The 16,534-nt window shown below is 43.3% G+C and overlaps 2 protein-coding genes across 2 annotated transcripts; one reads left to right on the top strand and one right to left on the bottom strand.

Annotated features, from left to right (window-relative positions):
• Positions 1 to 2,061: 2,061 nt before the first annotated feature.
• On the top strand, positions 2,062 to 4,713 carry LOC311601969 (paired mesoderm homeobox protein 2-like; the record flags this gene model as incomplete). Its single annotated transcript, XM_084789716.1, has 3 exons — positions 2,062 to 2,456; positions 3,365 to 3,410; positions 4,543 to 4,713. 3 exons carry the CDS (start codon positions 2,062 to 2,064, stop codon positions 4,711 to 4,713), a joined length of 612 nt encoding a protein of 203 aa, XP_084645842.1.
• A 4,207-nt stretch (positions 4,714 to 8,920) lies between these two features.
• Positions 8,921 to 16,080, bottom strand: LOC311602321 (uncharacterized protein; the record flags this gene model as incomplete). The annotated part of the gene is made up of 3 exons (XM_084790245.1): positions 8,921 to 9,103; positions 10,787 to 10,832; positions 15,704 to 16,080. 3 exons carry the CDS (start codon positions 16,078 to 16,080, stop codon positions 8,969 to 8,971), a joined length of 558 nt encoding a protein of 185 aa, XP_084646371.1. The 3' UTR covers positions 8,921 to 8,968.
• Between the last annotated feature and the right edge of the window lie 454 nt (positions 16,081 to 16,534).

The following is a 16,534-nucleotide window of genomic DNA, read 5'->3' as shown; positions in this document are numbered from 1 at the left end:
TAAACAATTACAAGGGGTTGAGGCTCTGACCAGCCAAATTGAGGGGAAGAAAAGAGGTATTCAGATAGTCAAACTGCCTACAGCCTTCATAGAGAGCTCCAGGAGTCCAGGTTTGGGGGAGTCTTCAATTGTGTTAGGGTGAGCTTTTTGGTGATATCGCCACTTTTGTGTTATTAGTGTACCATATAAGTAAGTTGTCACCCATACTCCTGTTAGCAATCCCAATTCAAAAAAATTCATTGGTTAACCAAATTGCACATTAGTACAGTTGTTATGGGCTTCTCTTTATGGAATGAATAGGTGTGTGTGTGTGTGTGTGTGTGTGTGTGTGTGTGTGTGTGTGTGTTACATCTCTCCAGAGAAAGTCTATCACACCATAGCATGCATGCACACATATACCACGGTGTGTCCGTGGCAATCAGAGGACAACTTACTAAAAGTTGGTTCTCTCCTTCCATCACTGGGTCCAGGAATTAAGACTCAAATCACCAGGTTTGGTGCAGGCCTCTTTATCCACTGGGCAATATCTCAAATCCAACACATCTAGCTTTGACATAGTTTCTGTGATCTGAAGTCAGGCCATCAGGCTTTGGTGACAAGTACTTTACATACAGAGCCACATACCCAGCTCTAAAATCAGATATTTTTGCAGAAGTAGCCTTTTCTATCACCCCACTCACCCTCTGTTTCTGCCGCTCTGTAATCTTTGGTGATAGGATGTGTTTTCAGGTTGCAAGACCCTCCTATGATGAAACAAAAATGTTTGCATTTAATATCTCAGAATTTCTTAATAATGTTACCCTTCCTAGTTTGAAAAAGAGAGGGTTTTTTTCCTATCAAAATTAGTTAGCCCGATATGTGCTCGTATTTCCTGAACCCCTCTGCTCTTTGCAGCGCTTCCCCAATCCTCTTAAGTTTCCACCAATGGGGTGATAGGCTGTCACCACCTAGTCATGGATAAAAGACAGAGTCCATATTAGCCAAGCATTCTCAGTGACCCGTTTTGGAGTCTAGCAGATACTTTTACAAAAAGAAATTCTCTTTCCGATTTACATTTCTTTCGTTCATGTGCTCCTTTGTTCGACACAAAGATTATTTTTTCCCCAACACCAACTAAAACACCAAAGCATCCTGTCTGTGGAGTTAAATCTTTTGTTTGTTTGTTTTCAGTGCTAGGCCTGGGACAAAGGCCCTCACTCACCTTAGGCTATAAGTACACCAATGAGCACCACTAAAGACCTAAGAGATAACTCTGAGATTAACTGGTTAGAATATTGCCTAGTGAATGTATTTCTTTAACCTCTGGGTAAAGTGTTATAGTCTAGAGACCTGTTCCAATGCCCTCTCAATTTGAAGTTTTAATTTTCCCCACAACATGAAGAGGGCCCGAATCCCATGACATGTCAGCATTTTTGTCTGTGACCATCCCTAGAGAAGACACTATCTGCGAGTTCTGACAAATATTTTGTTTTAAGAATCTGGCATATTTAGACTTTGTCATGGTGACCATTGGGGTTTTTGTGTGTTTGGTTTGGTTTGGTTTGGTTTTGGTACTGGATCTTACCAAGGAAACTGCTTTCAATTCTGCTCCTGTGCCTTGCTGGACATTCAGTGTCTTCAAAGAAATAAGGAACAGAAATCCCTAACCTGTAATGTCAACTTAATTCCTGACACAGAGAACACTGGGCTGGCCAATTGGAAAGTGGGACAATGAGACATTCCCAAAGTTTGACAGTGTTCTTTTGAATTATTTTCCCTGTTTTCTGCCTCCAAATAACCTTAAAATCCATCATTGGTCTTCCTCAGTGGCTTCTCTTGGAACGCAGCATTTTTGCTTCATGCAGGTTTTTTCTCAGGCCTCCTCAAGCCAACTATATTCTCTGGCGGAGTGGGTCCTCCTCTTTACGCCCACACATACCCACTGCCGCCCCCCACTTCCGCGCCGACTAGCCACACCCAGAAGCGTGTTATGTGTGTACATGCGCAGCTTGATGTAAGGGTTTTTGCTGGGGGAAGCAGGGAGGTGCTTTCACAGTAGGCTCCGTCTGTAAAGTTCTAGCAATGGAGAGCAAGTACTTCTACTTTGACCTCGACTATTATGGGGTGGGCTTCTATGAGGAAGAAATAATGCCCGAATCTCAGCAGAGGGCGGCTGCGGCAGCATCCCGTATCCGCTTTGGGAGAGGGGTACGAGTCCTGCATGAGCTAGGCCTTGATGACCACATGAGCTCTAACTACAACCACAACCATGCCTACAACCACGAAACAAAGAAGGAAATGCAAGCCAAACCCAATGAGCCCCGATGGGGGAAGCTTGAGGAGCCTGGAAAAGCAGCTGGAGAAGTTTCTTCTCGCCCCAACCGGAGGAGAGTAAAACACCTCAAGTTCACCAAAGGACAACTGTGTGAACTGGACAAGGTTTTCCAAAAAACCCATTATCCTAATGCATCCCAAAGGTAGGTACATGCTTTTTTTCCCCCAGAATCTACTACTGTTTTGTAGGACTTTGCTCCTTTACTCTCTCCTGGCCTCTGTTTCTTCATTAAAAAATAATATATCCTTAGTATTGAACTCACAAGCCCTAGAAATGGTAGGACAGTTGTCTTTCACCAATTATATCCCAAGCCCATTTTATGTTTGTAACTTAAGACGGTGAATTACCAAGGGCTGCTTTGCCCCAAGTCTAGCCCTCCGTCTCAGCCTCCCAAGTAGATAAGGTAAGTTTGGTACCTGGCTTGGCCTCCTTCCCCTCTTGGCTCTGAAACCATAAATTCTTCAGCTGACTTTATGGTGGAAGTGAGGAGGATGGCCTCTGAGGCTAAATGTCAAACTTTTTATGCACTTTGGGGAAAAAAAAAAACAAAAAACAAAAAAAGAAACAAAAACCAAGGCGTCATAGCTCTCCTGGTGAGGTGTTTTCATTTTACAGTTACCTTAAAAAGAAACATAAAAGCCATTGCCTAACCCAAGTTAGACAGTGTCTTTTTCAAAACATTTGGGGAAAGGTTTTCAGAGTGTCTTATAATGCTAAAACAAAACTTTGTTCCTATTTAACTTTTGTCTCTGACGCTCCCTCTAGTCTGTCTAGGAATCTCCCTGGCTACACTAAGGAGTTCTTAGACCAAACCTTTAATGTTTTGACAAGATGAAGCCACTTCTAAAGAGTCCTATCTGTGTGTGTGTGTGTGTGTGTGTGTGTGTGTGTGTGTGTAAATGATGAAATGAGTATTTGCTGAATTGGGGTGGGGCTAGCAAAATTAAAATGTGAAGAAATTACACAGGTGTGATCTCCTTCCCTGCTCCCCCCCACCCCCACCCCCGCCACCAGTGGCAATAGCTAACTTGTGTCCCTTTCTCTCCACAGAAAGGCTCTTGCGAAGCTCATTCATGTGGATGAAAAGAGGGTGAAGGTAAGTCGAAGTTCAGCAGGGTGCTCATCTCAGATTTGCTCCAGGACAGGCATGGGCCTTGGCTTACACACCTAGAGCTCCTGTGTCTAGCAAGACATCGACTAAACTGTTCTTGGAAGTAGAATGTGTTCTTAAAAAGCAGATGCCAGCTAGTGTGTCTTCCCTCTTGCTGCAAGTAGAGCAACGCGTTTTCCTAAAGGAAAGGAAAGTGAAGAAACTGGGTTTCCTGTTCTCTAGGGGAAAGGAACTGTGTTTTATTTTTTTAATGCCTACATACAGCATATATAGGGATAATTATGCATGTATGCATGTCATACACACCTGCATGCCCCCTAATGGACACTGAAGTGGGTATGGATACTCTGAGGATCCCCTGCAGAGTATTTCTGTCTGGAGTCATGTCGCAGCTTGGGGTCACCATGAAAATCCTTAAGTTGGCAGGAAGAAGCATGAGCAGAGGTTTCAGTTGTATCAAATGACTGAACACTAAACACATGCAGCTAGCTAACAGAATGAGGGAATAAAGGTGGCGTAGGGGATGATTTGCCTTTATACATAATGAGGAAAATTGTTTAAAGTGGAAAAGATGTGGGATAAGATCTGGGAAGCCCTTGGGTCTGGCTCCTCTGCTTTTCTTTTCTTTTTCTTTTTTTTTTTTTTTTTTTTTTTTTTTTTTTTTTTTGGTTTTAGTAAGGTGACATAGAGAAACACAGCTCTGAATTTAAATTTCCCAGCTTGGTATCGTGTGTCAATTCTGAGATATTGCCCCAAATCTGCTTTAATTATGAAGAAGGTGAGGTTTGACAGCTCTGAAAGTCTGTCTAAAGAATGACCCTGATAGTATCCAGAGTTGGGCATACAGCTTGTTTTCCAAAAGCTTCTGCAGAAGAGAGAGTCTCCTGTTATGTGCGCTAAGTAACTTTGTCTGGTGGATTTTAGTGGTGGTGGGACTGAAACCAGGATCCCCCATGCTGGGAGCACAGCCTTCACCCTGGGTAGTACTTGCAGCCCTGTGAACTCTGTTCTGCTGTGAAGGGGACAATATGCCATATGAAGTTTCATGTTGTGTCTTTCCATCACAATAATAATTGCTCCGTATGATAAACCAGCCTCTCTCTTGGTCTGATTTCAGGCCTGGTTTAAAAATAAGAGATCTAAGTACAAGATAAAAAAGGACACACCTCGTACCCTGAGCAACGTTGCCCCTGAGATGAAGGAAGATCCCAAGAGTGCCTGTGTTCCTGAGGAGCCAAACACATTCATCCTGTACAAGCAACGTCCTGGTCAATTCTCCTGGTCATGAAAGCATTGTCTTGGCACATACAGTAGCAATAAAGAAGAGATTTTACAAAATATTAGTTACACTTGTCATCTCTTTCCCACCGAAGGGGATAACCTTTTGCTCAGCTTTGTGTTATATGGAGGCCAGAAGAGAAGGCCAAAACTTGTACCAAAAAAGTGATACCTGTTTGTCCAGCAGAAGAAGAGAATATGGCGGCCATGCACATCTTATACACAGAGTAGGCCTTGGTCTCCACATTCTTCTGCACTTCAGGGAGCAGGGGCATAGCCTACTTGGACTTAGCATCTCTTCCTCGTGAGGAAATTCTTGGAGAATAGTAGTACGCATAGAACTAGGAAGCCATGAGGGCGAGCTTGGCAATAGTATGAAGAGTAATGACATGTGTTTTCGGGATGAAACATTGAACACAAAACTATACCGCTGTCCTGAGTTATAAGTGAATAGATTAAAGGGTATCCTCAGAAGCTGGAAGGAAGTGGGAGAGGCCAGAGGTGTGCAGGGAAACCTCCTGGTTACTAATCCCCATGGAAGAGAAGAATCCCAGATTAGAAGTGGGAAGGTGGGCATCTGCCTTATTCCTTTGTCCATAACTACATGTTCTGTAAGGGGTATCATATTTCTGTTTGTAATATTTAAAGACAAACAGCAATTTAATTTATTATAAAGTTGACTAAACATAAAACATGCAGGCAGTGTTACAGCATTCAAGACCAACAGACAAAAGTTCTTTCAATGTAAAAGATTTTTAAGAAGCAGGTTTATCTACAGCAATGTGACAACAGCCTACTTTACCAGTCTGAGAACTGCTGCGAAACGGGAAGATAGGGGCTTAAGTTTTTAAAGGATTTTCTGCTATGTTGAGCATTTTCATGTTTTTCTTGTTGTTTGGTTTTTGTTTTTTTTACTTTTTCTGAGCAAGCACTGGTTAAAGAAGATTACGGAACCAGAATGAATGTCTATTTAATATTTTAAGATAACAATGATTATTATATTATATGAGGGAGAAATTTGGAGGAAGTGGGCCAGGTGACTCTGAAATCAGTCTCCTCTTTAGATTACTGTCAAAACTTAACTGCTGACAGGGCTGACGTTGGGGTCATGGTACAGATATCCTGTTCTTAACAACTTTTAGGAAAGCTGCATGGTGGTTGCACCCCTTTAATCTCAGCACCCGGGAGGCAGAAGTAGGCAGATCTCTATAAGCTTGAAGTCAATCTGGTTTACAGAGTGAGTTCCAGGACAGCCAAAGATACATCGAGAAACCTGTCTATAAAACAAGCAAAAGGAAGGAGGGAAGGATAGAGGGAAAGAAAATAAATGCTTAGGCTAAGAATAAGGTCCTGCTGACTCCTAGGATTTTCTTTTTTTGTTGTTGGTTTTGGTTTTGGGTTTTGGGGTTGTTGTTGGGGTTTTTTTGTTTGTTTGTTTGTTTGTTTTTTTGGAGGGGTTGATTTTGTTTTGATTTGTTTTGATACAGGGTTTCTTTGTGTGGCCTTGGCTTTCCTGCACTCTCTTTGTAGACCAGGCTGGCCTCGAACTCACAGAGATCCTCCTGCCTCTGCCTCCCTGAGTGCTGGGATTACAGGCATGTGCCACCACACCCAGTTGACTGTTAAGATTTTTTTTTTTACCTTTTCTTCTTTTTTTTTAAAAACACTAACTTAGTTTAAAACTTAGTTTGAGACAGAGCTAGTTTTTAACCATTGAAGTGGCAACTAGTGTCCACATTTCTAAAAGTTTCTCTGTTACTATTTTAATTTTAGAGAATTTTGTACTTGTGGTATTTCCCAGGCTGTTTTGAACAAATAGAAGAGCATAGATGCTGTTGAGAGTCAAGAATGGAGGATACCTTTAATGGCTCTGCAAAGCTCTTCCTTGACTCTGTAGAAATCTCGAGGTATTCCCCTTCCTCCTCGCCTACACAGACTCCACTTTGACTGTTTTTCCTCAGTAAACATGGAGCCTGTTAAGCCTTCATGATCTTCAGTTCTGGGAGTTTCAAGAAGGCTCACAGAACTTGCTGGCTGTCAGGGTCAGGAGGAAATTTTGCCCAGATATGGGCAGTGCCGAGCCTTGTGAGAGCAGGCTAAGAACCATTTCGTCCTATTGGAAATTTCAGCTGTGTGCTGAGCTGTTTTGCAGTTCTTAACCCTGCAGAGCTCCGTAACGATTTGTGCAAGTGACCCAAAATGTGAGCATCTGCCTTGGTCAAGGAGCTCTTGGCCAGGAGAAAACAAAGGTGGAACCAGAGTTAGCTGTGGATAGATACACTGAGAGATTTTTTTCTCCTCTCACACTGGGGTTCCAGTTGAGAATACTCCAGATATGACATGGGCTTGAGGAACTCTAGTCCATTAGGGCTCCTGCTACCCTCAGATACAGTGGTGGGCATCTGGAATCCCAGCACACATACGGGGAGATATCCTGCAGAGACCAGAGAATTGACTACAAGCTGTTGGGCCAAGTTCCACAACAAGGAAACATAGTCCAGAAACAAGAGGGGCACTGCCTTGAATACCACAGAGGCCCAAAAGAGCCTCCTAAAAGCTCTTGCCTCATAGACCCTTCACGGGTGTGTCTGTGCTCCTTCTGTCCGGTTCTCTTTTATGCCACTGCCTTTCCCTCACCTCGTTCTGTCACATGCCCAACACACACACACACACACACACACACACACACACACACGCACGCACGCACGCACGCACGCACGCACGCACACACACGCACACACACACACGCATGTGTAAGTGAAATAAACTCTGGAAAATAAGGTGAGGGAGTCTCCTGAGGAAAGACAGCTGAGTGTGTCTTCCTGCATTTTTTTTTTGTTTGGTTGGGGTTTTTTGGTTTTACGAGACAGGGTTTCTCCCTGTAGCCTTGGCTGTCCTGGACTTGCTTTGTAGACCAGGCTAGCCTCGAACTCACAGTGATCCGCCAGACTCTGCCTCCTGAGTGCTGGGATTAAAGGTATGCACCACCGCGCCCGGCATCATCTTGTATTTTTTAACCCACAACCCCAAATGTGCACACGCCGAACAAAAATTTCACAACTAAAATGAATATACCTGTAAGCAAACAGATACTATAGTCAATTCTATTTCGCAGCTAGTTTCTTATTAGATTTTTAAGTCAGTATGTGTGTGAGCATGACACGACGAGGGAACCTGGGGAGGTCAGAGGAGAGGTTGGGAGACTGTATTCTCTCTTTCCATCACATGGAAGCAGGTCTTTAGGAATAGCATCATGCTCCTTTACCCACTGAGCAATCTCACTGGCTGCACCAGGGAGTTCTCTTTTTCTTTTTCTTTATATTCTATGTGCATTGACGTTTTGCCTGCATGCAGGTCTCTGTGAGGATGTCAGATCTTTGAGATACAGTGTGAACTGCCATGTGCATGCTGGGAGTTAAACCCCAATCCTTTGGAAGAGCAGTCAGTACTCCTAAACGCTGAGCCATCTCTCCAGCCTCGGGAGTTCTTAAAACAACCTTTAAAGTTCTGACAAGATAAAGTCACTTGTAAAGAGTCCTATCTGTGGGGGAAAATGATGAAATGAGTATTTGCTGAGTTGGGGTGGGGCTAGCAAAATAAAAATGTAGAGAAATTACACAGGTGGGCTCTCCTTCCCAACCCCTGGGTAGCTAGCTCTGCCCACCCCTCACATTTCTTGTTCCTTATTTTGCTCTGGACAGATCTGTTATTTTGTGACAAATGTTTGCTTGGCATGCATGTGTGTGTGTGCACGCGCGCGCACACACACACACACACACACACACACAACTGCTACTACTACTACTACTCCCGCCAGTGCCCAGTGTTCATCGTCATGGCTTTTTGACTCTGTTCACATTACCTTCTCCAACACTTTCCTCTTCACAGAAACCCTGAGGGAACTCAGTAGCTGTAACACGGGCCACAGAAGTCCCAGGGAAGGTCCTGACAGGCACCTAGGAGGCTGCAAGAGAGTGTAAAGAAAGGGCAGTGCTGCCCTCGAATGCTGCAGAGGCAGAGTCTCCCCTTGTTCGGCCAGGGATGGTGTGACCACTATGTGGCCCAGCCCCCTCACCTGCTCTGAGCTGCCTTTTTTTGGTAGAAATTTTAATAAAGCATAACATTTACTGTGGAGGGCACACCCAAGCAATGAATAGACAATGCTGCACTTTATTGCTAATAGAAAAAAAGAGAGAGGGAGATTCCCTGATTCACACGGGTGACAGAGTTCCGCCGATCCCAGAAGAGCCCGTCCCCACTTGCTCCTAGAGAAAGATGATTCTCTGGGTCTCCACCACAATCTTGATGTGACAGTTGTGCTGTCTGGGGGCGATGAACTGCCTCCGTAGCATTTCCCTCTGTCTCTTCCTAAGTTTAGCTCTCTTGTTGTTGAACCAATCCTGAAAGCATAGGGAGAAAGGGATTAACTTACCATATTCAGCAGTTGCTGTTCTGATGAGAAAGCACATGACGCAGCATAGTTTTCACGCACACTGCGCACTGTGCTCCCATGCTGTGCGTGGCTGCAGCTAGTAGTTATGATCAAGGACTCATCTAAGGTGTCTTGGTTTCTGGCTTATACATCGCCATCATAATGGTAAAGACAAATATTATGTAACACAATACCACACCCTTTATTCTGCACAACTTTACCCAATTAGAGCCACATGATAAGCTCTCTGTGCATATACTTACAGTCATTCTTTTAAAAAAATTTCCTTCGATAAGGTCTCAGGCATGCCAGGGTGGTCATGAACTCCCTTTGTAGGCAAAATCCGACTCTTCTCTACACTAATGAGAATTTGGGGCAATGTTTCTCTTGGACAGAAGATATAATAATGGCAGAAACTCAAATTGAGAACCGCCGCTATCTGGATCACCTTTTCAAAGCCTTCTAAAAGAACCAAAGAGATTTACCATCTTAAGCTCTCTTTCCACATATGTCACACTTAATATGGCCAGGCCTTAGTTTATGAAAGTGTGAGTTATGGCTCAATTATTCCATTTTCCTCATATTTTTTAAGTCTTCCATTCTTTTACGAAGTGCATATGTGAGTTTTTGTGGCCAGAGTCTCCCTGCAACCACATGATTACTTGCAAGTCACCCTGTTTCAAAATGGTGCCTAACACCAGCCAAGGACAATACGTGCAATAAACTTCGAACCCCTACCCAGATCTACCCAATGAACAGGATATTCTCCACAGTTAAGTGGAGAGTGGGGTCTGACTTTCACACGAACCCTGGTGCCCCATATTTCACCATGTCCCCTGGATGGGGAGACCTGGTGGCACTCAGAGGAAGGACAGTAGGCTACCAAGAAGAGACTTGATACCCTGTGAGCATATACAGGGGGAGGAGGTCCCCCTCAGTCACAGTCATAGGGGAGGGGAGTAAGGGGGAAATGGGAGGGAGAGAGGGATGGGAGGATACAAGGGATGGAATAACAATTTAGATGTAATATGAACAAATTAATAAAATATATTTTAAAAACTGGTGCCTAATAGAAGACCCTTGGGAAGGACCTTATGTGCCGCAAGGAGTCATATGTTAATTATTGGTTGTATATCACATATATGTGTAAAATATATATGCTACATACACATACACACATTGAAACCCACATATATGTATATATGTGTATATATACACACATATATATACACACACATGTATGTCACACCTAATATGGCCAGGCCTTAGTTTGTATATATATATATATGTGTGTGTGTGTGTGTGTGTGTGTGTGTGTGTGTGTAGAGAGAGAGAGAGAGAGAGAGAGAGAGAGAGAGAGAGAGAGGTGAAGATGTTATTTATTCTGCTTTGCTTTTACTTTAGGAACACATGGACTGCCAGTCATAGGGTAGAAAGTAGAAACACCAGCTAAATTTTCCTTTTTCCATTTTCCATTGGCTAAGACCCCATAGTCCAAGTCTTGTTTCCTAGCGTATAGTCCAAGTCTTGTTTCCTAGCATAAAACACACAAGAAAAAAAATACAATTGCATGGGCCTAGGACACGGTCACCCCTGTCCTGGGGCAGGGCTGTGATCACCGCCCTGTTAAACTAGAGCCAAGATGACTGACCTTCACTTTCTGTTCATCCACATTCATGAGCCATGCCAGCTCCTTTCTGTGGAGAGAAAAAGACAAATACTTAGTATTCCATACTGGGCAGAAAATGAAATACAATTTGTGTACTCTATGCATATTTTAAAATTTAATATCCTGTTCTCAATACTTCTGTTTAATTCTGTTGCAGCCTGCTTGCAGGAGGCCCTCATCCCAGCCAACCCCAATCCCGGTATGGACTCAGCCTCCTGGTGCAGATCCAGAATCCCTCTAGTTCTTCCCCGCTGCCCCTCTCATCCCTTTGTCTAGCCCAGATCCATTCCTTTGTGACTCCCCACTGACTTGCACAACAATTCTACCAAGGACCCCACAGCCATCACACTTGGCTCAGACACAGCTCACAGCAGCCACACTTGTCTAGGACCAAAGGTCCCACCCAACAAAGATGTCACCAGACGTCTACACCAAGAAACACCTAAAACAACATAACCTCAGATGCCTAGATCAAAGCATGAAAACACAAATATGAATCCATAAAATATGCTTCCTCCAGAAGCCAATGACACCATTATGTTAGGATATAAGTAAAACAACTTAGCTGAAGCACAAGACAAGGGCTTTGAAACACCAATTATTAATATGTTCAGAACCCTTTAAGAGGATAGAAATCAATGCCTTAAAGACCATGAAAACACAAACAGTTGAATGAAATAGTGAAAAGAATTCAAGACATGAAAGCAGAATTTAACATAGAAATAGAATAACTAAAGAAAACCCAAAATGAAATAAAAATGGAAGTGAAAAGCTTAAGATGCCAAACAAAAGCCTCATGTGTAACCCTCGACAACAAATTAAAAGACGTGGAAGATAGAATATCAGATCTTGAAGACAACAAGATAGAAGAAATGGATATCTCAGTCAAATAGAATGTCAAATATTTTTTTTAAATTCAGGTATAAATAACTCAGGAAATCTGGGACAATATTAAAACATCACACCTATGAATAATAGGTATACAGAAGGAGGGAAAAAACACAGGTCAAAGGCACAGAAAATATTTTCATCAAAACAATAAAAGAAAAATTACCTACTTAAAGAAAGAGATGCTTATCAAGGTACAAGAAGTATACAGATCACCAAACAGACTGGACCAAAAACCAAACTCCCCTACAAACACATAATAATGAAAACACTGACTATACATAGCATAGATAGGATTTTAATATCTACAAGGGAAAAGGATCAAGTCACATATAAAGGTGGGTCCATTTGAATAACTCCTGGCTTTTCTATGGAGAGTAGAATTGAATTGAAGACCCAGAAATAAACCCACACGCCTATGGACACTTGATGTTTTTGTCTAAGAAGCCAAAGCCATTCGATGGAAAAAAGACAAAAATTGTGCTGGTCTAACTGGATGTCTGTCTGTACAAGAATGAAAATAGAACCATATTTATCACTCTGCACAAAACTAAAGTCCAAATGGATTAAAGACCTCAATATAAACACACACACACACACACACACACACACACACACACACACACACACACCACACACACACACACACACACACACTAAATCTGTTAGAAGAGAAAGTGGGTTAGAACCTGGAACACACTGGCACAGGAGACAACTTCCTGAACAGAACACCAACAGCTCAGGCTCTAAGATCAACAATTAATAAATGGGACCTTATGAAACTGAAAAGCTTCTGTAAGGCACAAGGCAACATCATCTCCACAACCTGCCAGGGCAGACCCCATGTCCATGAGTAGTTAGTTGGCCAACACAAAAGAGAAGAGATTCCATGTATTGGTGTGTGTGTGTGTGTGTGTGTGTGTGTGTGTGTGTTGTTGTTGTTGTTGTTGTTGTTGTTGTTGTTTTTGTCCTGTTTTCTTTTTTTTAAGTTCATATGCTTTGATTTCAGTTTTTGTCTTGTTGGCTTTCCTGTTTTGTTTTGCTTTTTTTTTCTTTTTGTGAAAAAGGTTATGAACTTGAATGGGTAGAGGGGATCTCGAAGGAGTTGGGAGAGGAGAAGAGTATAATTAAAATATATTGTATAAAATATTTGTAATAAAAATTTTTAAATTGCTATCTGTTCTCACACTTCTACAAGTACATTTTTTCAGTAATTCATAGAAGAAGCTGTATTTAGAAGTGGTTTTATGTTCTCTGAAAATTAAAGACTGTTTTTAGTGCTGTGTGGTCTGGCTGTTGTTATTAATGTACTCTGGAAATAATAAATGCCTAAATCTGCCACATGCAAATTATACATATTTTTGTGATGTTGGGAATTGAACAGTCCAAGATAGGCTGGACAGGAGGCTTACCATGAAGTTGTATGTTTTTCTATTTATATTTGTATTTCTGTTTTTCAATCCTTTTTTAAATTTTTTATTAATTTATTCTTGTTACATCTCAATGGTTATCCCATCCCTTGTATCCTCCCATTCTTTTTTTTTTTTTTTTTTTTTGAGACCAAGTCTCATTAAGCTGTTCATGCTAGTCTTGAGCTCCTCCGCCCCAAACCTGGAAGTTTCCATCTCCCTGTATCTGCCTCTGGTGTGGCTAAGATTATAGACCTGTGCCAGTAGGCACAGCTAACTACAAAAAGTAACTGTTTTAGGCCAGACGTGGTGGCACACACCTTTAATTCTAGCACTCAGGAGGCAGAGGTAGGTGGACCTCTGTGAGTTCGAGGCCAGCCTGGTCTACAAAGTGAGCCCAGGACAGCCAGGGCTACACAGAGAAACCCTGTCTCAAAAAAAGTGACTGTTTTCAGTGGCACCCAAGTCTTCATTCTTCTGAACACAATTTGTAAATAGTTTTATGTACAAAAAGCAGGCCCCAGAACAAAAATAGATAAACTGGAAGAGTAACAAATTTTGAATTTTTGTGTATTGAAAGGAAAACATGGAGTCAGAAAACATATTTGGGCATCAATAGCCCATTCTGAAACACACCCAGATTTAAACCAATACCTTTTAAAAGGGGCATTTGACAAAGGACAGGCTATGGTGGCCATAAGCACATTTAAAGTCACACAGCAGTAAAGAAGTGCACTTCAAATCACAAAGATACTATCCCACACCCAGAAAGGTGGTTAGTAACAGCATCTACAAAATAACAAGCCTTTTAAGCTCCCAAAGACACTGGAAATAATCATGCTCCCTCCTGGGAAATGACAACCAGTCCACCCACAAAAGAACTGTTAGATGGTTCCTTCTAATAGCGAGCATGGGGTGATCATACGATACGACAAATCCGACTTGAGGTGTATACTCTAAATCACTGAAAGCCTGGAACTTTAAGAAAGACATTTGCCTACTCTCTTCGCTCACAGCAGTAAAACACAATCCACATGGACCACAGAGAAAATCACCCAGATCTCTTCTCACAGATGTTATGCTAGCTGTCCAAAGGGGCCCTTTTGAGAAAGAATTCACCCACAAGAAAGCAGAAATTCAGCCAGATGTTAGCACATGGACCAGGCTTGAAGACACGCCAATTCAAGCAGATTAGTTCAGAAAGGACAAATTCTGCCTGCTTTCCCTCGTGGGAGGTGCCTAGACAAGTCACACAGAGAGGCTTGATAAAGCAGGAGAGTAGTAGCTGGAGACCACAGGGCAAGGAAAGGGCAGCTGTTTAATGGGTTCCGGTTTCCCTTTGGTGTCATACAGAGATTCCTAGAGATCCCAAAACCATTGACAAGACTTCAGGCTGCTGGGTTTGGACCTTAGGATTTGGTTTAGGCAATGGCTTTTATTTTTCTGTGTTGGAAGACGCATTTTATTTATTATTATTTTATTTATTTATTTTATTGTTGGGTTTTTTTGGGTTTTGGTTTTTGTTGTTGCTGTTGTTGTTTGAGACAGGGTTTTTCTATGTTATCTTGGCTGTCCTGGACTCACTTTGTAGACCAGGCTGGCCTCGAACTCACAGTGATCCGCCTGCCTCTGCCTCCCGAGTGCTATGATTAAAGGCGTGAGCCACGTGTGGAGTGGGCTCCCCCCTCCCCTCGCGGTTGACTGACTGCTTCAGCCTGCTTTGGCACATTCAAGGCCTGTTCTAAACATGTTTCAGTTTACATGAACCCGCAAACCTGTTCCCTTTCTTCGTCTAAGATCACCAATTAAAAAAAAAAAGCAGCTTGGTCAGCCGAAAATCCCCATCCCACCCCCAGTGAAAAACATTTCTTTTTCAGATTCCCCTCTTTACCTTGTGGGAGGGAGTGTCTCTCTGAATGCCTTGCTGCGCTGCGTGTGAGTCCCTACTTCAATTTTAATAGTTTGTTACCAATTCACTGGGATCTTTCCTGCCTTTAAATTCTTTAGTGGCTAGAGAAAACAAACTCCACCCAGAAGCTCTGAACAACTCCCTCATAACTTTCCCGGACCATCGCCTTAGAGTCAGCTGAAAATTTTGTGGTTTCAAGGCAAGGGGGAGAAGGAAGTTTAAGCCTGCTGGCACAAACCAGTACTCTCAGCCACCGAAGAGGCTGAGACGGGAGGATCACACATTCAAGGGCTGACTGGGGTACAGAGTTGGTTCAAGGATAGCCTGCACAACTCAGACCCTGATTTAACAAAACCAAAAAAAAAAAATGCTGTGGTCACCTACAGGAGGGCTCTGGTGGCCCTTACAAGGCAGCTCGCGCAGGGTGCCTGTGGCTGTGCCTGCTCTGTCGTTATTTCTTCCTCAGAGTGCGCTTCATGGCCTGAGCTCGACAGGGGGCGCACTCCTGTGGCGTCCTCCTCCGAGCTATGTGAGCTGAAGCTCCCCTACCGCCGCGGCAAAGCTATGCTTCCCTTAACCTGAGAGAATTTATACGCGGAAAATCAGACATAAACATACTTTTAACAAGAGTGAGGAGAGGTTAGGGAAGAGGTAAAGGAGCCTAAAGACCCGAAGGACAGACCCGGTACACACCGTCTGTTGGCGTCGGGATACTGAGTTTCTTCAAACACTGCCTCAAGTTCCCACAGCTGCCCAGGCGTGAATTTGTAGGGTTTCCGAGGAACCCTGAATGAAGGCTGCTCACTGGTCCCGGCCAGGTTGCTAGCCACCTTTGTCTCTTCCTGCTCAGTGTTCCAGGTGTTGGTTTTCATGTCGCCACCTTGGTAGCCTTGGTCACCCTCAGAGCTCTGGTGGCCCTCACAGAACAGCACATTCGGGGTGTCTCCGTTGTTAAGGCCGCCACAGGTTGCCGTGTTGGTCACCCTTTCCTCAGATTCAGTCAGGATTTCTTCCTCATAGAAGCTCAACCCGTAAAAGTCGTAGTCGAAGTAGAAATACTTGCGGGCCATGACCTGAACTCGTCACAATGGGCACCTCGTCGGAATGCGGCACCCGTGTAGTGGGTTCCACAGAGGTGGGTTCCTTGGAGCCCGCGGAGGAATTCTCCGCGCTAAAACTGTTACCCTAGGCTGTACTGGTCTCTCACTGACAAGCACACGTGCCCCTCTCCCCCGCTGCTATTGGCTTTCAACTCACAGCCCCAGATGAGGTTCTAGTTTCGGCAAACAAGTAGTGGAGTGTGGACAGTTGCCACAAACAGTGTGGCAAAAAGTGCTGCTTGAAGCGGAATGCTAGTTTTCTGACTGATTTGTGAAATGGACCCCTAGTTGGACCTGAGCGGAGGGGTTTTCCTGGATCTAAGAGAGGATCTTCATAACCGCTGAGAATGTGTTTTCAAGTGATTTAGAGGCGGGGATGGGATATCAATAAAAATAATATAATTAAGTAAGCTATCATATTAGG

The sequence above is a fragment of the Acomys minous genome (assembly GCF_964271855.1).
Source record: "Acomys minous genome assembly, chromosome: 7".
NCBI classification, from domain to species: domain Eukaryota; kingdom Metazoa; phylum Chordata; class Mammalia; order Rodentia; family Muridae; genus Acomys; species Acomys minous.
This window is presented reverse-complemented; position numbering and strand designations above follow the sequence as displayed.